Source organism: Littorina saxatilis, linkage group LG14, assembly GCF_037325665.1.
Source record: "Littorina saxatilis isolate snail1 linkage group LG14, US_GU_Lsax_2.0, whole genome shotgun sequence".
Lineage (NCBI taxonomy): Eukaryota > Metazoa > Mollusca > Gastropoda > Littorinimorpha > Littorinidae > Littorina > Littorina saxatilis.
The window spans coordinates 11,796,952-11,819,286 of record NC_090258.1 but is presented as its reverse complement, the minus strand read 5'-3'; the positions used below and the strand labels follow the sequence as shown (position 1 = coordinate 11,819,286).

At 40.8% G+C, this 22,335-nt stretch overlaps 1 protein-coding gene across 1 annotated transcript in view; it reads left to right on the top strand.

Moving 5' to 3' along the window:
* LOC138947123 (zinc finger protein GLI2-like) overlaps positions 1–22,335 on the top strand; it is a gene marked incomplete at its 5' end in the record, with an annotated part of 217,820 nt that overhangs the window by 11,305 nt on the left and 184,180 nt on the right. The window contains 12 exon segments of the mRNA XM_070318569.1: positions 97–242; positions 1,197–1,346; positions 2,080–2,244; positions 2,780–2,929; positions 4,068–4,169; positions 4,669–4,836; positions 6,456–6,600; positions 7,523–7,624; positions 8,183–8,337; positions 8,957–9,213; positions 9,541–10,057; positions 10,609–14,294. Coding sequence (XP_070174670.1) covers positions 97–242; positions 1,197–1,346; positions 2,080–2,244; positions 2,780–2,929; positions 4,068–4,169; positions 4,669–4,836; positions 6,456–6,600; positions 7,523–7,624; positions 8,183–8,337; positions 8,957–9,213; positions 9,541–10,057; positions 10,609–12,522 — 3,971 coding nt within the window.

Genomic DNA, 22,335 nt, shown 5'->3' with positions numbered 1-22,335 from the left:
TAGGGCGTGTCACTTTATTTTGACTCAAGGACTTATGAGTATGTGCTTAACTGTATTGAAAGACTTTTGAATTAGCAAATGTTTCTGATGTTGCAGACGCAGAACAGGAGGATGATGATGAAATGGGGGAAGGGTATGGTGCAGGACATATACCCCAGGAAGGTGAAGCCGACTTCATTGAAACCAACTGCCACTGGGTGGGCTGTGCTCGTGAATATGAAACTCAGGACGAACTAGTCAAGGTAAAATTGATACTTTTTTGTTAAATGTAACTTTGCTAAACGTTGATCTCTTCTTCAAAACTAGGTCCAGAATCTTATTTAAAATCTTGGTTAAAACTTTTTGAAAATCTTGGTTAAAACTTTTTGGTTAAATGTAGATGTGCTTAATTTTGATATCTTCTTCTAAACTGGGTTCAGATTCGTATTACATCTTGTCCAATTAGAACTGAAAATACTTCATTTTCACTCTTGGCTAGCCCTCTTGCCCGAACATGGAATAAAGGGGGGAAAATCACTACTTAGACAGAGCTAGGACCTTCTTCCATTCCTCTCAGATTGTAACCTAGAAAATGTACAGGTACTATGAAATTTACATAATATGACCATTGTGGGGCAGAATGCTAATTACTCTGCAGCCAGGCAGGTCACAATAAACAGTCCAAGAGTGGCAAATAAATCTGTGAAATGAACATTTGTTCACAGTAAAGGAAATGTCAATTTTCTTCTTTGTAAGCACACATGAGAATCTTCAGACTTTTGGCTGAAATCAGACTTTTTCTGTGAGCCGCAGGGATACAATTTCAGAGCAATTAATTGCATGGGTCATGCCCACAATTTCTACATGATGTGTGAGTCAGAGCACTTTCAGACTTTTTCATTCATCCCAGTTCCCATGTCTGAGTAAGACAAATGCCTCTATAGCCAAGCACAGTATAGTCAGGTTTCACTGTAAACGCACTAAGTGTGTGAATACTTTCAGAGTACAGTTGAACCTGCCCTTGCAACCACCTCTCGTAAGCGACCACCTGCTCACAATGACCACACCCAAGGATCCCAGAAGAGCTTCTGTTCTATATAATTCACCTTTCCATTAATTGCGATCACCTATCTATTACGACCACTTTGGGTTGGTTCCTTGAGTGGTGGTTACAGTCAGGTTTGACTTTGATTAATGATGATCTCAATTGTTCACAGCACATAAATCAAGACCACATCCAGGCCAACAAGAAGGCGTTCGTCTGTCGCTGGAAGGAGTGCAGCAGAGAGGAGAAGCCCTTCAAAGCACAGTACATGTTGGTCGTTCACATGCGGCGACACACTGGAGAAAAGCCGCATCGATGTACCGTAAGTAACATCACTAAACACTGTAAAAATGCTCTCACAAGTGAATTATGAGAGGCAGAGAGGAACAGCTGTTCAAAGTAGATCGTACATGTTGGTTTGTTTGTATGCTAAGACATGCTGGAGAAATGCCGCATACATGCATAGTGAGTATCAAGGGCATACACTGTAAATATGGTCTCGCGTGTGGATTCTGAAGAAGGGCCATTCAAAGCACAGCACATGTTAGTCGTTCACATATGCGGCGACACACTGGAGAAAAGCCGTATAGATGCACAGAAAGTATAAATGATATACAATGTGAAATTGGCCTCATTAGAGTGTTGTAAAGTGTTTCTGATATGTACGTTCATTACTGTTATTGTCCCATCACTGGAAAATATGGGTCACTTAATTCCTCCTAGTTGAAAGCTAGCAGCAACAGAGTCGCGCTACCCAGGTGTCTGCGTTTTTAGGTGTAATGAGCCACCCGGTAGAATGACTGAGGTATTTTACGTGCCACAGTGGTGATATGGGGTTGGGACATGGATACAGTCTCTGAGTCTGTACATGAAGGTGACCCGTATCTGTCCTGGCCCGGAACACTTCAAACCAGCTTATATATAATTATCATCTCTCTCTTTCTGTCCTTCTCTCTTATACAAACTCTAAAATGAACATGCCATGTTTCCATTTGCTGATGAGAGAATTATTAAGAGCAGTATAACTGTCTCATGTAAATGTATCCTTTTTTCAGTTTGAAGGCTGCAACAAGGCGTACTCGCGGTTGGAAAACCTGAAGACACATCTGAGGTCACACACAGGAGAAAAGCCATATCTGTGTGAGTTCCCTGGATGCACAAAGGCTTTCAGCAATGCCTCTGACAGAGCCAAGCATCAGAACCGCACACACTCAAATGCTGTAAGTTCATTGTGTCTTGATTTTGATTTGTGTACGTTTTACTGCAATTGTAGATAAGCAGCTCCCCCAGCGTCAACTTCCTTTTAAGACCCCTTTAAATCTAAGAAAACCGGGTCTTAAAAGAGAGGGAGTCTTAAAGTGAAGGCAAATTTTAAAGATATTCTAAGCTGAAAATCTAACAAAACAGGGTCTTTTTTTTTTTTTTTTTTTTTTTTTTGGGGGGGGGGGGGGAGGGGGGCAATCTTTTGACACTCACTGAAATGTTTTTGTTTCATTATGTCCTGCTTGATCTTGATTTTTATCTGTTGCTGTCAATTTAGAAAATATGTTGACTCTGTAAGTGATATTTTGCCTCCACATTCTGATGTTGATTTTACGTCATCTTTGTTTGTTTCTTTCTTTCTTTCTTAATCTTTGTCTCTTCTGTTCTTTCTTTTTGATTTTCTCTTCTCTCTCTCTCACTCTCTTTTATTGCTTTCCCTTTCTCTCTCTTTCCTTTCTTAGTTCTGTCTTCATTCATGTATGCATGTTACAGAAACCATATGCCTGCAAAGCATCTGGTTGCACGAAGCGTTACACAGACCCCAGCTCTTTACGCAAACATGTCAAGACGGTGCATGGACCAGAGTTCTACGCCAACAAGAAACACAAAGGAGACGGATGCAAGAAAGAAGATCCCGACCAGGTAAGACGCTGTTTCTTTGATTGATTTTTTCGTTGTATTTGTTTTCAAACTTGATAAAAGTGTACTTAATGATTAAAGCTCAGCCTCATTTTTAGTAACTCTTTTTACATTAAGTCAAGTTTTTGTTTCTTCATTCTGAGTAAACAGGAATCTGCAGATGTAGATTCAATACAGTCTTCGTAAAAGAATGCTTCTAGTGTCTGGAAATATTTTAAAATGAGAATAAAATGAAATGAGCTAGGTAGACGATGGCTTAATTCAACTTCTTCATGTTTTGTTATTTTTTCCTGTCTTATCTTTCTCTATGTCTGTAACTTTCCTTTGGCTCCCAGTTGCCAGTTGGGTGAGATTTACCACCATCTAAGCTTATTTAGAGGAAAAAAAGATGAAATACCTGTGCTTATTGGAGCTTGAGAAGAGCTGTTAGTGATCTGGAGCGCCCTAGAATAAATGCTCTGATGAGGGTTTTTTGGTGCTGGTTTAATTTAGTTTTTATTTATTTATTTATATGGGAGATTTATATAGCACTTGACATTCTCTAAGCGCTTTACATATTAATTTCTGGTTTTATGCATGTGTCAGGAATAACTCATCTGATTCTTTTTATTTTATTTACAAGCTTATTTGATAGTAGAACTTGCCACATGTATGTTGTTTGTTGTTTTAGTGATAATGTGACAATGTATATAAACATCTAGGGCTGTTTTTTCAGTATTGTTGATAACATGTTCTGTCTGATTAAGGGTATTCAGCTGGTATTTTCTTGTTTTCACTACCTATTTTATTCATGTTTTTATTACTTAGTTAGTGGAAGAATTTTTTGTTGTTGTTGTTGTTGTTGTAATGTATGTTTGATGGTGTATGCTTTTAATTATAAGCGTTGTTGACTATGAATGTAGATGTAAATGCTTGTAGAACTGTGTTTTTAATTTTAAATGTGTCAAGCGCAAAGAGCATAATTGTAAAGTTATGATGTTGCACTATATAAATGCTCATTTATTATTATTATTACAATACGTACGTTTCCTTCTTCTTTTTTTCTGATTTACTTTTCTTTTGCACTGAACATGTACACACAAATGTGTCCTGAATGAGCTAAAACATCATCTAAACAGACTTTTCTGTATTCTTCTTTCAGGACCATGATGGCAAAGATGATGACGGAAGCAGGAAGGCTGATGATTATCTGAGTGTGACATCTGTGCAGGGTGGTGCCATCACAGAGCGAAGACGATCTCAGGTACTGTATTAACTTTCAGGAACACAAACACTGTGGACCGACTGATAGCTCCTAAAATTGATTATTACTATTATTTCTGGTGTTCTCTCTTTCAAGGTTTAACTTTTCTTAAGTTTAAGGAAAAGTGAGGAAAGGAAATATCTTTCGGCAGGCCAGTAGGTCCTTTGCTATCAAAAGATTATCTGTTTGGTGTGTGTGTCCATCTGTCCAATTGTATCAGCTGTTCTTATTAAATAGTTCATAGCTTCTCAACCATGGAACTTTTTTCTCCTTTTTTTTTCTTTCTTTTTTCGTTGTTGTTGTTGTTGTTGTTGTTGTTGTTGTTGTTGTTGTTGTTGTTGTTGTTGCATGAAAGTTTTAAGAACAACATCTTCCCATTTACGCCAGAGGTATAAAGATCTCTTGTTCATTTGTCATTGTCCTCCAGCCTGTCTTCTCACTGAAATGCAGTATCCTTCATTATGAATAAAATACTTAATGTCCTGTGGATTTTGTTCAGGATACCGTGGGGTCTGGAGGCCAGTCTCAGCCGTCTCCCCAGAGCAGTCCCGAGGTCAACGTGACCTGTGGCCTTCAGGCGGACATCGTTGATGACCAGATGGTGTCCACTCCCCCCGCCCTGTCCAACTCTGTGGAGGAGGAGGTGGACCTTCCAGAGCCGGATGAGGTCAGCCAAAATCACGAGTCATTAGTTTTCAAACCTGGGAACCCATACGATTTCGTCGTATTTTGTACTCATCTTCTTCTTCTTCTTCTTCTGCGTTCGTGGGCTGAAACTCCCACGTACACTCGTGTTTTTTGCACGAGTGGAATTTTACGTGTATGACCGTTTTTTTGAGTCACTTGAGAAAAAGTGACTCTATGTAATCGGTCAGTGTTAGTCTGTCCGGCCGGCCGTCCGGCCGGCCGTCCGGCCGGCCGTCCGGCCGTCCGTAGACACCACCTTAACGTTGGACTTTTCTCGAAAACTATCAAAGCGATCGGGCTCATATTTTGTTTAGTCGTGACCTCCAATGACCTCTACACTTTAACGATGGTTTCGTTGACCTTTGACCTTTTTCAAGGTCACAGGTCAGCGTCAAAGGAAAAATTAGACATTTTATATCTTTTCTCGGAAACTATCAAAGCGATCGGGCTCATATTTTGTTTAGTCGTGACCTCCAATGACCTCTACACTTTAACGATGGTTTCGTTGACCTTTGACCTTTTTCAAGGTCACAGGTCAGCGTCAAAGGAAAAATTAGACATTTTATATCTTTGACAAAGTTCATCGGATGTGATTGAAACTTTGTAGGATTATTCTTTACATCAAAGTATTTACATCTGTAGCCTTTTACGAACGTTATCAGAAAAACAAGGGAGATAACTAGCCTTTTCTGTTCGGCAACACACAACTTAACGTTGGGCTTTTCTCGGAAACTATAAAAGTGACCGGGCTCAAATTTTATGTGAACGTGACTCATTGTGTTGTGAATAGCAATTTCTTCCTGTCCATCTGATGCCTCATATAATATTCAGAACTGCGAAAGTGACTCGATCGAGCGTTTGCTCTTCTTGTTTACCCCGCCATTTAGGCAGCCATACGCCGTTTTCGGAGGAAGCATGCTGGGTATTTTCGTGTTTCTATAACCCACCGAACTCTGACATGTATTACAGGATCTTTTTCGTGCGCACTTGGTCTTGTGCTTGCGTGTACACACGGGGGTGTTCGGACACCGAGGAGAGTCTGCACACAAAGTTGACTCTGAGAAATAAATCTCTCACCGAACGTGGGGACGAACTCACGCTGACAGCGGCCAACTGGATACAAATCCAGCGCGCTACCGACTGAGCTACATCCCCGCCCATTTTGTACTCATGATTGTCTAGAATTCGAGTAGTACGGTCAGTGTAAAAATACGATGAAAAATATTCTTAAACTACTTTTCTTCACAAGCTCACCCCGAAGCCGATCCAGGATTTTGACACATGATTACAGTTTTTGTCAGTAAACATTGAAAGAAGCATTTGTTTTAGACGTATTGTTAAACTTAATTAACGGTGCGACGGACGTGTGTTAAACATGTTTGAATCATGGATGTTCAAATGCTGTGTGGAGTACGCTCATTTTTCTGAAAATACAAAGTTTGCATGAGAATACTGCAAGTGCAAAACAGGGGTTCCCAGATCTGAGTTTTATTACTCACAAAGATCTCCACTTGCTTAGTCAAGTGTGCTTCAGGAAAAACGATGCACCAATGGAGAAAAGGCAAGTCTTAATGACACACACAAAATGACTGTTTTCAGGTGGCGGGTGGATCCAGCGGGTTGCTGACGAGACGCCAGCAGGTGAGCACCAGCCAGGTGTTACAGAACAGAATGAAGGGCCGACTCAACACCAAGGCTACCTCCCCCTCCATCCTGCCACAGATACCTCCCATGCACAGCCCAGGTCTGTTCAGGGCACATTTTGCTTCTTACTTACTTTTCTTGCTTTTGAATTACTGTTTACTGTTAAGACCTATATAAATCTGAGAAAAGCAGGTCTTACAATGCAGGGAGTCTTAAATTGGTGGTAATTTGACAGAGGTTATGAACAGAAAATCTGAGAAAAGCAGGTCTTACAATGCAGCGAGTCTTAAATTGGTGGTAGGTAATTTGACAGAGGTTATGAACAGAAAATCTGAGAAAAGCAGGTCTTACAATGCAGCGAGTCTTAAATTGGTGGTATTTGACAGAGGTTATGAACAGAAAATCTGAGAAAAGCAGGTCAGCTTACAATGCAGCGAGTCTTAAATTGGTGGTATTTGACAGAGGTTATGAACAGAAAATCTGTGAAAACAGGGTCTGAAAAGGAGAGGAGTCTTGAAACCGGGGACTAAAAATGGGGGGGGGGGGGTGTTCCATTGTAAATCATTTTACTGGACGCAGTACGCCCCTTGTACAGTTATGAACAGAAAATCTGAGAAAAGCAGGTCTTACAATGCAACGAGTCTTAAATTGGTGGTATTTGACAGAGGTTATGAACAGAAAATCTGAGAAAAGGAGAGGAGTCTTGAAACCGGGGACTAAAAATGGGGGGGGGGGGGGAGAGTTCCATTGTAAATCATTTTACTAGACGCAGTACGCCCCTTGTGCAGTGGCTTCTGTTGCTGTAGTTATATAGGATTTGCAGTTATCCAGATAGTCTGTCAGGTTTAGTTGTAACTTTTATCAGAATTGTTCAAGTGTTCTTGGAGCCCTAGATTGTCCAGCCCCGGGGGAACAGAGACAAGCAAAGCCTCATTCACTGACGTCAATGTAAATCCACTTGTTAAGCGTTTTTTATGGGTTTTTTTTTTCTTGATTTCTTGATTTCTTTTTTTGCTACCCAGGGGGCACTGGGACAAACAACGCGTCCTTCACTGACATCAACGGCAAGAACTTACAGAACAAAGGCCACAACCCGTTGCCTAAACGTATATCTGATCTCAATGGTGAGTTTTCTTTGTTACCTAATAGGGTGTGTATTCATGGATGTTTATCTGTCTGTTTGCTGGCCTATTTCTCTAAACAGTTTCTATAACTCATTGTCATTCAGTTGGTTGGTTGGTGAGTCTTTCACTCTGTCGTTGCTGGTTTTGATATGGTTTGTTACGGTTTGTTTGGCTTAGGTCTATGGAGGTGGGGGTTTTTTTTTTTTTTTTTTTGGGGGGGGGGGGGGTACGTAGTTTTTGTTAGGTTTTGTTAATTTTTTTAATCAAAACAAAAAACTCTCAAAAGGAGAGAAAATAAGCTCAATGTTGAGTTGATCTCACATGACCCCCTGTGTTCTAAAGACAAGAAACAACAATAAACAAACAAGACTCCCTAAGGATTAGAAACAACACCTCAAGTTAAAAGTTTTTCTCCATCATCGATGGTCAAATAATTGTGATGCCTTTTTTTCTGTAATTGTTATATATATATATATATATGTTAATGATTTTCCTGATCCCCAAGAGGGCTCCCTGTGATGAGCTGTTATAAGACCTTGAACCTTGAATCATTGACAGCTCGAGACCAGACGAATCTGACGCTACCAGGCAGCAGACGCAACAGCACAACCAGCACGCTGAGCTCCTACATGAGTAGCATGAGGTCTGACACAAGTCCCTTTCCCCCTGTGGGAAGCAAGATGTCGTCCAGACGATCCTCTGAAGCATCGCAGGTATACTGTTTGTCATTTCTCTTTTGAAACGTGGAGCAGGGTGTGGCGACAATAGTGGGGGTCAGTTTTGGGTTTGATTGGTTCAGAGTTTGTAGAACATGTCAAGCTTTATGCTTGAAGCTTTCAGCGACAAGCACGCCAATACAGCTGTTCATGTTTTGTCTCCACGCCCAATTTTATTAAGTACATGTAATATATGTTTCATAAGTAAATTTACCCACACAAAATGCTGAAGGGACATTAAACCCCAAAAACCGACCAACCAACCAACCCACACAAAAGCACAAAATAGTGCATTTGCATAGGTGGTAAAACACACACGCACACACACACACATTCACACATTCACACACACACACACACACACACACACACACACACACACACACACACACACACACACACACACACACTTACACACACACACACACACACACACACACACACACGCACACACACACACACACACACACTAACACACACACAACAACAAGAACACCACAACAACAACTGCGACTACTTACTCTCTTATTCTCATCTCGGTTTTATACATTCTCCGTCACGCACCCAGCTTAAAAAAAAGGCTTTTCTATCAACAAACAATTGTGTTTCTCACCAGGTGTCCAACAATCGTCTGAGCATCAACAACTCACCGTACGAGTATGACATCACGGGCAACAGACCGCAGAACAGTGTGACGAACTCCACCAATTGCTCACGGCGTTCCAGCGAGAGCAGCAACTGCCAAGTGGGAACCATGTCCGCCATGATGCAGAAGGCAAACCTGGGTTCGCATCCAAATCTCGTTCAGCAGCAGCAGCAAAACTCCAACCTCCAGAATGCGTCCAACAAGTATTCCAACGAGCGGCTTGCGAGGTAAGAAAGGGGTGATTGTAGCGGGGGTGGTGGTTGTTTATTAGGTGTATTAATGAAATTGTTCTGCTGGTACTCCATATGCTCTTAAAAAAAGTCTCTTGTCTTCAGACCTTCAGGGTTATCCTACAGTACTATCGTTTGCTTGCATGGTCATTGTATTTTGCCTTGACTCTTTTCGTGCTGTACTCTAGCCAGTGCCATTACGCCTCTGGTTGATTATAGTCTCTCTCTTACATACATGTAGTACCTGCACTATATACACTATATTGTTCAATACTTGTCTTGTTGTCATGAAGCATACACTAAAAGCCGCTTTTCGTCCCACAGGTATTTTGCAGCCAAGAAGGACTACGACACCAAACACAACCACGATGACTCCACCGTCAACGACGACAACAACAACACCAACACCACCAACACTCGCACCAACACTCCTAGTCGCACGCCTCTTCCCGACGAAATCCCTGGGCGAGAAAACCGAAGGGCCAGTGACCCGTGCCGAGCGCAAGACCCCAACTTTGAATCACTTCGTCGACTTCAGCGATTCCACAGCCTGAACATGATGAAGCCTTTACCAGTTCCGCCCAACATGCGAAGCTTGCAGAACAAGCAGAATCTTCATTCCTCGAGGTCAAGCATCAATACGGATTTCTCGGTGCCGGAGAACAACAGCGAACAGGGGTCGCCTGGATACAGTTTCCCTGGTGACCTGGATGCCGAGGCCGCCTTGGACGATCGGATGCTGGAGGATAACGAGGATATGATTATTCCTGACGACATGCAGAGGTTTTTGAACGAGAGGTATCACAACACGCAGAGTCAGCCTACGTCGGAGGATATGCAGGTAGGATTGTGTGTGTGTGTGTGTGTGTGTGTGTGTGTGTGTGTGCGTGTGTGTGTGTGTCCATGTGTGTGTCCGTTTGTGTGTGTGTGTCCATATGTGTGTGTGTGTGTGTGTGTGTGTGTGTGTGTGTGTGTGTGTGTGTGTGTGCCTGTGTGTGTCTGTGTGTTTTTGAGAGTGCTGGGGACATGTCTGTGTGTCTGTCCGTGTATATGCATGTTAAACCGTGGGTTTGGAGGGGGTGGCAGGGAATGAGGGAAGGTTAGTTGTTGGTCTGCATGCCCCTCAGTCCTTCTGTCTGGGTTTTATTCTGGACAGTTGAACAACCCTTCACAGTATCAAAATGACAAACAAAAGCTATGAGACTTCTGTGTGACATGTATACTTATTTGTAAACGTCACCAATTTACTCTCGTATCTCTAAAATTCTGTATGCTTTTGGGTTGAGTTGTATATTATCTGTAACTCGTTATGACACATTGTTACCTTCATGTCTTACAGTTGTATATTATCTGTAACTCGTTATGACACATTGTTACCTTCATGTCTTACAGCGATACTACAACGAGCGTTACAACAGTACCATGAGCGGCAGTGACCACCACCACCCGCTTAGACAGTCCTCCCAGATGTCCTTTGTGGATTCCACCGGAGTCGACTCCGGCTGTGGCAGTCAGATGTCCGGCAACTCCAGCAGCGTCAGCAACTTCATCAATGACCAGCAGCAAGTCTCACCGCCAATCTCACAACCCATGACCCCTTACAGAGGTCAAGGTCACTTCTCGCCTAATTTGCAAGTCCAGACTGGGTTCGACAGTGCCATGAGTTCGCCTATGCCTCCGAGCAGCGTCACCAGTCCCTACAGCAACCCGGCTATGGCTACCAGCCCCTTGCCCCCGCAGTGGCCGCAGCAAGGTCAAGGTCACTGCCAAGGTCACATGCAAGGTCAGATGCCGGTGCAAGGCCCCATGCCCCAGCCGATGCAAGGGGGAGCTTTCTCGCCACAGCAGCAACAGCAGGCTATGCCTCCTCCTGCTCAGCCGCAGCCGCACTCGCATCCCCATCAGTTCCAGCACAACCACCAGATGCAGAGCTCCATGCCCATGAGGAACATGCAGATGATGGCTCAGGGAGGCCACTGCCCCAACAGCAACACCGGTGGTGTCGCCAACATGATGAACAACGCTAACATGGGCAGCACCGGTAGCGTGCGAGCCATCGGCAACATGTGTAACAGCGCCAACATGTGTAGCTGTGGTAACATGTGTAGCGCTGGCAACATGGGTAGCCCTGGCAACATGGGTAGCCCTGGCAACATGAATGGTGTCGGTAATATGGGTAACGTCGGCAACATGGGTAACACCGGTAATATGGGTATGGCCATGATGAACGGTCAGAACTGTACAAACATGCAGGGTATGGGTGGCGGAATGATGCCAGCCATGCAAAACGCGGTACCTATGAACCAATGGCAACAACAACAACTGGGTGCAATGCCCAACCTGCAGAACATGGGCGGTCCGTACCCTGACATGATGAACGGAGAGATCCCCGGTCAGGTGTACGGCCCCATGCCACAACCCCACATGGGGAGGGTGGGGGTGGGGGGCGTGGTGGGGATGGAGAGACACAGACCTAACCGCTCCAGCCCCCACCAGGTTCAAGTCCCCCACATCAGCCAGTCCCAGATCCCTCCCAACGCCAAGGCCGTCAACCGGAACATGATGGTCAGGCAGCAGATGATGAATCAACAGATGATGCACCAGCATCAACATCAGCATCAACCAAATTCAATGCCTCCCCCTGCCCAACCTCCTCAGCCCAACATGTACGTGAACAATCACAACGGCTATCAGTATGGTAATGGTGGAGCATTTACGCCTCAGATGTACAATGGGAACGGTGGTGGTGGCAGTGGTGGTGGTGGTCAGATGCCACACCCTAACATTGTTGTTAACGGATCTGCAACTCCTGTTAATCCTCCCACGCCAGACTTCTCACGTCATCGAGGGTTTGTAGTGCCGCCAAGCGGAAGCAGCACCCCGACTGGAATGTTCCGGCACCCTCACCCCCCGTCTTCCCAGCACCCCATCTGTCACAGGACGAGACGGTCCCCCCGTCCTTCCCCCCACCCGTCCCCCAACCCCCAGCAAGGGTACACCTACCCCATGGAGATGTCGCCTGGGTGTAACCAAGTCACAAGTTCGACTGACCGCAAAGAAACAACAGCACCCCCCATTGAAGATTTCATGGAGAATATCGCGTCCTTGTCGACAGAGAACTTGATTGAGAATATTTCATCGGAGAATGCTTTTGGTTCTCAGACATCTCTGCCGCTCCGGTCAGCGTCGCAAAACTCTACCAGGTACAACCCGCTGCTGAACACTTCTAACATGGTCGTGAATGATATGAGTTCTATGCTGACTCAGCTCGCAGAGGAGAACAAATACCTTGGCATGCGGCCGTAGCTGAGACCGTTTTTGTTGAAAAGAGAGTGTTGATGTTTGTGATTTCTGCAAGTGAAAAGAATGATTTGAGTTTTATTCTTACTCAGCTAACAGAGGAGAATAAATACCTTGGCGTGCGGCCATAGCACAGACAGTTTTTGTTGAAAAAGAGATTGTTGATGTTTGTGATTTCTGCAAGTGAAAAGAATGATTTCAGTTTTATTCTTACTCAGCTAACAGAGGAGAATAAATACCTTGGCATACAGCCATAGCAGAATCGGAAAAGATTGTGCTTTGAAAAGAATGTGCTGATGCTTAAATAGGGTTTTCTTTCATTTCCGCAAAAAGTGATGAATATGGACCTTTCTAGAGAAGATGGAAAGTCTATTGGTGTCTGAAAAGTTATGACAAAATGTGGTTTTATGTTTGTACAATATAGTTCGATACGAGATTTTTCGGAATAATTTTCATGTCAACTTATCATAGCACGGAAAGTTCTTTCTGTTCTGCTATGATAAGTTGAAATGAAATTGTTTGAATCTCGATAATGTTGCAAATAATGCGCTGCATGCAAGCAAAATGTACTAGTGTTATTGGATTTGGATGTAGTGCCGCATGAGAGTGTATTCATCATGGATCTCGTTTGTCATGACCATACTGGACTGCAAGAGAAGAGTGCAGGTGCTAAAATTGCATTTCGAGATGCCAGTAATTTACACTGCTGGGTAAGCTGACACAAGAATACCTGTGCCGAAGTGAAACATGCTTGCTGTCCTATCTACAAGTTGGAGGATGTACGTCATATCAGGCACCCTCTCCTGAGCTACCAGTGCTTCTAGTTCAAGCTTTGTGGGACATTCAAACCCCAGGATTGTGAAGCGGCATACCAGCATGATGAGATATCTGAATTTGGGTGTTTGTGAAGAGCAGTTATCCCTTTCGGAGGATTCATGTTCTGCTGCAGACGATAGGAGTGTGGATTTACAGAAACACATCGTTGAAAACAAAACAGTGAAACTTTTTCCCCTTCTGGTTTCATTCAAGCAGACTAAGGATGCTTCAAAGAAAGACACAGTGACTGCATTTGGTGGTTTTTTTTTAACAAAAACTGGATCATGAGGAAACTGTGAACCAGTCGTTATTGAGAGTTACTGGTGTTAATTAAGAAGATTAGCAGATGAAATTGCGACTTTATTGCCAGTACAGTGGTACGTACGTATACCTACCAAGAAAGGACACTCTTCAGACCAACCAAAAGTGTCCCCAGATCGCAGGTGTTCTCTCACGGCAGGTATATATGTTAGTCAACTTTACAGACAGAAGGACAACTGAAGGTTTCCTCTCATTGGAGGTGTCCTCTCCTAAGAGGGCTTCACATCACAGGTCCCGCTGTACATCTGAGGACACTAGAGACAATTGCATGTATGTCGATTTTTTGTGTGTGTTTCAGCAGTAGCTTATTTACGCTCTGCATATCGTTCGAGAATCATCTGACCTCAAAATCCTCAAACTGCACTTCTGAACAAAGCAGACCTTATATTCATGGGTGTACCATTTAGGCTGGCAGAATGAGACTGCTGAATCTAGTATGGCTGAATATCTGCATGTGTGCGGTTTATCAATGCTTATTCCTGCCTTAAACAATGTATGTGCCTTAACTGACAAGGAGTAGAACTGCCTTTTCATATATTACAAACGATCTGTTACGCAAATGTGTTTTTGTTGGGAATTTTTTTCTTCTTCGTGCTGTTTGTCGTTTATTTCTTTGTTTGTTGTTTGTTTTTTGTTTTTGTGTGTTTTCTCTTGTTATTGTTGTTGGGTGTTTTTGTAGTTTTTGTGGTTTTTGTTGTTGGGGGGACTTGGATTTTTTTGGTGGGGGAGGGGGGGGGAACGGTAGAGACTAGAGGGACTGTGACTTGATCAACCTATTCATGAGATGACCACATCATTTCTGTGTGTCTTTTTGAAAATATTTGTTTTTTGATTTTGCATTTACAATACCAGCAACTTTCATCCTGTACTTGCAAACCTTTGTTGATACTTCAAAGTACTTTCTTCATTTTTTACATTTAGTCAAGTTTTGACTAAATGTTTTAACATAGAGGGGGAATCGAGACGAGGGTCGTGGTGTATGTGTGTGTGTGTGTCTGTGCGTGTGTGTGTGTAGAGCGATTCAGAGTAAACTACTGGACCGATCTTTATGAAATTTTACATGAGAGTTCCTGGGTATGATATCCCCAGGCGTTTTTTTCATTTTTTCGATAAATGTCTTTTATGACGTCATATCCAGCTTTTTGTAAAAGTTGAGGCAGCACTGTCACACCCTCAATTTTCAATCAAATTGATTGAAATTTTGGCCAAGCAATCTTCGACGAAGGCCGGACTTCGGTATTGCATTTCAGCATGGAGGCTTACAAATTGATTAATGACTTTGGTCATTAAAAATCTGAAACTTGTAATCAAAATTATTTTTTTATAAAACGATCCAAAATTACTTTTATTTTATTCTTCATCATGATCTGATTCCAAAATAATATAAATATGTTATATTCGGATTAAAAACAAGCTCTGAAAATTAAAAATATAAAAATGATGATTAAAATTAAATTTCCGAAATCGTTTTAAAAATTATTTCATCTTAATCCTTGTCGGTTCCTGATTCCAAAAACATATGGATATGATATGTTTGGATTAAAAACACGCTCAGAAAGTTAAAACGAAGACAGGTACAGTAAAGCGTACTATGAAGCACAGCGCAACCGCTACCGCGCCAAACAGGCTCGTCACTTTCACTGCCTTTTGCACTAGCGGCGGACTACGTTCAATTTCATTCTGTGAGTTCCACAGCTTGACTAAATGTAGTAATTTCGCCTTACGCGACTTGTTTAATGTTTATTTTGATGCAAGTATTAAGAGAAGAAACTTTTTTTTACAAGCGTGTACATGTGTGTGTGTGTGTGTGTGTGTGTGTGTATGTGTGTGTGTGTGTGTGTGTGTGTGTGTGTGTGTACCCATGTTTCCACAGGTTTGGTTGCCTAAATCACCATAAGGCAACCATCCACACGTGGATGGCAACCTAAACTCTGGATGGCAACCTAATTGTGTGGATGGTCGCTTCATTTAACACCGTTAAATTGACTTTTTTGACGGAAAGAATGTCATAACAATGTTCAAAATGACATTCTTTCCGTCCTCTATAGGCGACGAAATAGGTCAAATTTTGTGCATTTTTTAGTGCAAAATTCTTCGATGCCGGAGCGAGTACTGCACCCAGTGCTGTTGTAGTGCAAGTGCACTAGAAAGGCACTGCACCCAGTGCCGCCTCTTAGGTAACCATCCACACTTTAGGTGCGTGTGTGTGTGTGTGTGTGTGTGTGTGTTTTGAGATGTTGGGGAATAACGAAAAGGCTAAATTTTAAATATGTGTCATAGAAATTCTTTACCTGTAGTGTTCAAATAAGGTGCTCAGTCTGCCTTAATTATGAAGTCAAACTGCTTTTGTATTTTAAAGTTTGCCTTTTTGCCTTCATAATTCCTTGGTGCGATATTGTTACTCGAACCAACTCTTTGCTGGATTTTCTCAAAAGAAAACTATATGTTGTTCTCCATAAATCTTGCCTTAATTATTATAATTAAAAAGTTTTAAAACAAAACGATAATTGTGTGATGGAATTAAAAAGTGAAAAGAAAACTGTCACTCTCTCAAAATGCATCGTTTATGCTTGGGAAATTCGGTAGTATTCACACCTACTTAAGTTTTTGCAAATACTGTTGCAGAATTCCAAGTGTTTATGATCAGATTATGATTTCAGAAGATCTGTAAAAGTTGTAAAGTGTTCCAGCAAGCATGTGTAAGTGGTCGGGCGTGTGACTGCACGTTAAGAATGTTTACAAGAGCATACCATTTGAAAGAAAGACTTCTTCACGCTATTATAGACTGTATCATTTAAATTTGTCAGCTGAATTAGGAACAGCGTAAGTCACACTAAAACGTTTACAGACATTTTTTTGTGTTGTTTTACAATCCTTAATGTGGTGTTTGAATATGACAAAGTGCCTTTAACATTAATCTCTCCTTCTTTTTGATGGGAGCTTCAATTTAATGTCTCTTTCATTTTGTGTTCCTCTCCAATGAATTGTCGAACACTTGTGCTTGTCTAAATACTCAGACAAATCTGTTGGGAATTCTCACATATTCAACTTCTCTTTTGCAATTTGCTTACTCATAAGTGTTCTTTAAGAGAGCACTGATATTTTCAGAGTAAACCAGCGAGATTAAAACAAATGTCAAAGGTTTTTTTTAAACAAAGAATGCTTTCAAAAGTAACTTTTGAAAATTGTGCTTTCTTGCAAACTTACAAGAAGTCTTCGTTTTGTGAAATATGGCTATTTTCTGTAAATACTCTAGCCTTGTTGACTTGTTAAGTGATTTTTACCCTAATACCACACATTGGAGATATCTGTAAAGTTTTTATATGTACCACTGTTATTTCAGTATTGACATTTTGTTTATCGCAACTGTTTTACACAGGGTTTTACTTAAAGACGAAGACATAATGCCAAACATTTAAGTTTTGGGAGGTAAATATCTTTTTGTTTAACATTAAAAAAAACGGTGAGATGACAAGTTCTATGCAAGTTAAACGAATGTCTGTCTTTCAGATTTGTTGCACAGACTGTGTTTTGATAATAGTTGCAGCATTGTTTTAAAGAAATGATTATGCCTATTTGCTTTTTTATTGTTGAAGCTTGTCATTTTTCTAGTTACATTGTAGCTGTGTTCGATGTTCTCGGTATATTTGCAGTACAGGTATCAAGTTCTTGGTGAAGTCCCACTGAAATTGAAGTACATTGTTTTGCGTGATTTTTTTTTCTTTCTTCCAAGCACACATGTTTTAATTTTTATATCGATTGTTTTGTTCTGTTAACCATTAGTGTGAAAGTTCTAAGGTTGGCAAAACTGAATATTGCAAAAACTACATACACAAATTGCTTTTTTTCTTTCTTACATACAGTTTTATGACAAATATTTTTGTGTAAAAATGTGTTCAAAGTATCGTGCCTCATTTTCCCCATGTGAACAGCTAATTGCCATACTCTTACAAGATAATTAAATTTCGTGTGACCTCATCTTGCATTATTGTTTGAGGTACCCCATTAGCTGTAATACTAGTATCATGCTTAAGTCAGTTTTTAGTCTTCAACATATTTTTGTTGAATCACACAGGTATTTTTATGCTGACAAATGTCTCCATTTAGCAGAAATCCAATAATTAAAACTCAGTCTACAGCCTAACTATACATACATATACTTTTGGTTGTCACATATTTGCCACTTCAGTTAAGTAAACTTAATCCATGCTTTCTGTATGTGAACCATTTTTTTTATTTTCAGCAGTAAAAAAATCTGTCCATTTGGTTGAAATCCATTTGTCCTTAAAAACATACACATATACTAGCACTTTAAGCAGGACAACTTAGTCGTCTCGTTAACTGAAATCCATTTTCTAAATGTGTTCTTGTTCAATGGAAACAAAGATTGTCTGCAGCTGAGAAAGATTTAGGTTTTGATCCATGTTCTTAATCTTAGTTTGTTTATAATTATTTTTTTTTCTTCTAAATGGTGGGGAGAAAACGGTCATACACATAACAAACATGAGTGTGCTTGGGAGTTTCGGCCCATTGGCACAGACGAAGTACTAATGTCTTCATGAAGTATATTTCATGTTGAAAAATCCACAAAAGCCAGTCATAATAGAAAGTAAATGATATTTCTATTTTGCTGAGAACAGCTAATTGCGCAATATGTAAACTGACCTTGGGTGTTGATACAATTACTGTGTACATTTCAGCTGTTAAAATACTTCAACTATTTCAGCAAGGCATAAGTTTATAATGGCAGCCATATTGGACTGGTTATTGACATTGAGAAGGAATTGATTATTAATGTTAGTAACTGTGCATGGAGAAAAGTTCAAATTCTAAACATCTTTCAATTTTGTTTTTAAATAAGACAACGGTATTTCAACATACTCGCCTTTTGTGATGTGTTGTCGTCTTTGAATGTTATTTTATTGAAATAAAATTGTTGTTTAATCTCTTATATTCACATCTAATTGTGAACACTTTTGAAAGAGAAACCGTTTTTATTCTCATTTCATCACTTTTTACAAATTTATATTTTTTTATATTTTTAGTTGAATAAGTACAATTTTACTGTTGAGAATCTGGAACAAATAACATTCTTTATAAATAAACCTCCCCACCTTTACATTTCCGTCAAAAAACTAAAACACTGTACATTTTGTAATACATGTATTTTCTTTGTTCAATCAGCTTTATGATGTTGAGCAACAGTATGCAAACTTGATAAAACGAGAATATATTTTTTGAAAAGATTGTTTGTTTGTCTGTCTGTCTGTCTGTTTGTTTGTTTGTTTGTTTGTTTTTGTCTCATATTATCATAATATGTTGAAATGTAACGTGTCATAATGAAAATATTACCATTATTTCATTTGTACTGTGTGCTATTCTGTACGCATAATGATGGTGTAACCATTTGTTTTTTGGTCCTGTTACATTTTAGGGACACACACAAAGTGGGAATATCATCATTCTGTGTGTATTTAGGTTTCTACCATCATACAAATACATGCATAAATGACAGTAGTTATCATTCGTTTGTTTGTTAATGTTTAATCACGTCTTCATACAATGTGCACGCATAATGATGATGTAATCAATTATGTTCTGTTACGTCATGGTACTTTAAACTACAAGACTGTTTGCATGTGTAGCAAAAAGAAAAGAAGCCCTTACTGGATCTGTGTGTTTGTTTTTGTTACTCCTTCTCTAAAGTGTGTATGTGTGTGTGTGTGTGTGTGTGTGTGTGTGTGTGTGTGTGTGTGTGAGTGTGTGTCTGTGTCTGCGTCTGTGTGTTTGTGTGTGTGTGTGTGTGTTTGTTTGTGTGTGTGTGTTTGTGAGTGTGCGTGTGTATGTTTGTGTGTGAGTGTGTGTGCTTGTGTGAGTGTTGTGTGTGTGTGTGTGAGTGAGTGGGTGTGTGTCTGTGTCTGCGTGTGTGTTTGTGTGTGTTTGTGTCTGTGTGTGTGTTTGTGTGTGTGTGTGTGTTTGTTTGTGAGTGTGTGCGTGTGTGTTTGTGTGTGTGTGTGTGTGTGTGTGTTTGTTTGTGTTTGTTTGTGCTTGTGTGAGTGTGTGTGTGTGAGTGAGTGGGTGTGTGTGTGTTTGTGTGTATGTGTGTGTGTGTGTGTTTGTTTGTGTCTGTGTGTTTGTTTGTGTCTGTTTGTTTGTGTGTGTGTGTGTTTGTTTGTGCTTGTGTGAGTGTGTGTGTGTGTGTGTGTGTGTATGTGTTTGTTTGTGTCTGTGTGTTTGTTTGTGTCTGTTTGTGTGTGTGTGTTTGTTTGTGCTTGTGTGAGTTTGTGTGTGTGTGTTTGTGTATGTGTTTGTGTGTTAGTGTGTGTGTTTGTGTGTGTGTGTTTGTGTGTATGTGTGTGTGTGTGTGTGTTTGTTTGTGTCTGTGTGTTTGTTTGTGTCTGTTTGTTTGTGTGTGTGTGTGTGTGTGTGTTTGTTTGTGAGTGTGTGAGTGTTTGTGTGTTTGTGTGTGTGTGTGTGTGTATGTGTTTGTTTGTGTCTGTGTGTTTGTTTGTGTCTGTTTGTTTGTGTGTGTGTGTGTTTGTGCTTGTGTGAGTGTGTGTGTGTGTGTGTTAGTGTGTGTGAGTGTGTGTGTGTGTGTGTTAGTGTGTGTGTGTGTGTTTGTGTGTATGTGTGTGTGACATGCAGAGAGCATCAGACAGACCGACAAGTAATGTAAGTGTACATGTGTTTCCGGTTCTTTCTCATAGGGTATCCGGATATCGGACTCTGGCATGGAGGGAAGGAAACCTGCAGACAATCGTTGGGAAAATCAATGTATTGACAAAGCTTGAGAGTGTGTAGACATGTTTTCTCACAATGATTACATGCATGGCGGTTGTGTCCTTGTGCATAGAGGTCATAATTAACCTCTTCCCTAACGCCCAGGTTACTCAATAAAGCCCCACTCCGCCTCACACGAGGTTTACAGAACGATGGAATCTTTCACAAAATAAGCAGTTCTAACCTTATGGAACACACCTGCAATAGCATTTAACAGCATTAAATCAGTGACACAGTAAGCTTGAATGGCTAATTAGCATGCATAAACCACACACCCGTTCTCGTGGTTTAAGTTCAACCCCCGAGCCGTCGTAGCCTCGTATGACTATGACCCACTATTCTTTAGTTTACATACGAAATTAATGTATTCGTCAGTAAGTGGTTTAAATGCGACTCTGTATCTGCAATACTGCCACAAGTATGTTATTGTGTATCTCTGAATCAAAAATATAACAAATGACATAATGACACAAACCGAGTGGCGGCGTCTTCAAAGAAACTAGTTGTTATCGGAAAATTCGTCTGCTGCTTGGGTAATGGTAATAATATCCCTGCCGCGGAAGTACGTGTGTATTAGCGCAATACTCAATCTACACAGACACAGCAATTAACAGTATTAAATGGTTGAACTCTCAGTCGACCAGCATTTTAAAAAAGCCAAAGTTGTGTCGTTTTCGGTAGCCCACTTCCCCGTCATAAATTCAAAAGAGCTGCAATTAAGTTGCACACACCAGTCGGCCCATTCACCCGGTTTGTTTGACAACCATCCGGGCTCCCTACTTTCAAAACTTCGAACTTTGATAATAAAAGAGATCTTTGGTGTTTTAACACTGTTTGTGTAACAAGCTGTCAATTTATTATTTAGATTTTAAAAGTTAGGTTTAGCGCCATAACGCGGCTTCCGATTTCTTTGGGTAGAAATCCGTCTACAGGTCCACGCAAAGATAAATTCTCAGAAAAATACTCGCTCTTCATGGAGGGCACGGGACAAGGGTGTTATCCAACGGTAAACACAAAGGGTGTTTGTGCTGTGTGTAAAAGCCTGACAGAGTCCGTGGCCAGAAACTGATGGTTTATGGGAGGCGGAGGGTGGCTTTAAAACAGCCCCTGCCAAAAGTGTTAACCTGATTTGCAAATATGACGTCATCAAAAATCGAAGAAAAACGGAACAAGAAATTAAAAAACTCAAGAATATTGATATCAAATGTTATTAAGATCCATTGATTAGTTGTTAAGATATGCTTAACACACACACACACACACACACACACACACACACACACACACACACACACACACACACACACACACACACACATACCTCTGGAGACAAACCTAACACTCTGCCCTCGTTAAATCATTCAGTCAAGTACAAATAAAATAAGGTAAATGAATAAGCAACTCAATCAATCAGTTAAAAAAGGACAGGGATTATGTTATAAGTGTGATTTTCTACTGACTGTTTCCGAGCAGGATGTTTGTTTGTAGTGGGGTACAATAGCGTGTGCTTACTTGAAACCAGTCCACTTCGTGATGTAAGGGGAGTTATTCTGTAACTGTTCGGGTACCACAAAATACACAGGTGAGTTCCCTTGAATGCAAAAGACAACAACAAAAACAGTTCCATAGTGATTGAGTATATATATATAATTATGTAAAAGCAACATTCTTTTCTGAGACAAGCAAAATATTCGTATGAAAGCAGTATTCTTTTACGACATAAACAAAAATGAGTATGTGAAATTTAAATATAAAATGTATTCTAAATCATGACGGTGAAAGCTGAGGCTTTGCGGAATGCGCGTGCCGTAGAGACAGACCCCACTAGGTTCAGCTATGTTTTTAAATTGAGTTGAAGTATCAATTAAATGTTCTTTTGTTTTTATAATTCAGGGCAAGGCT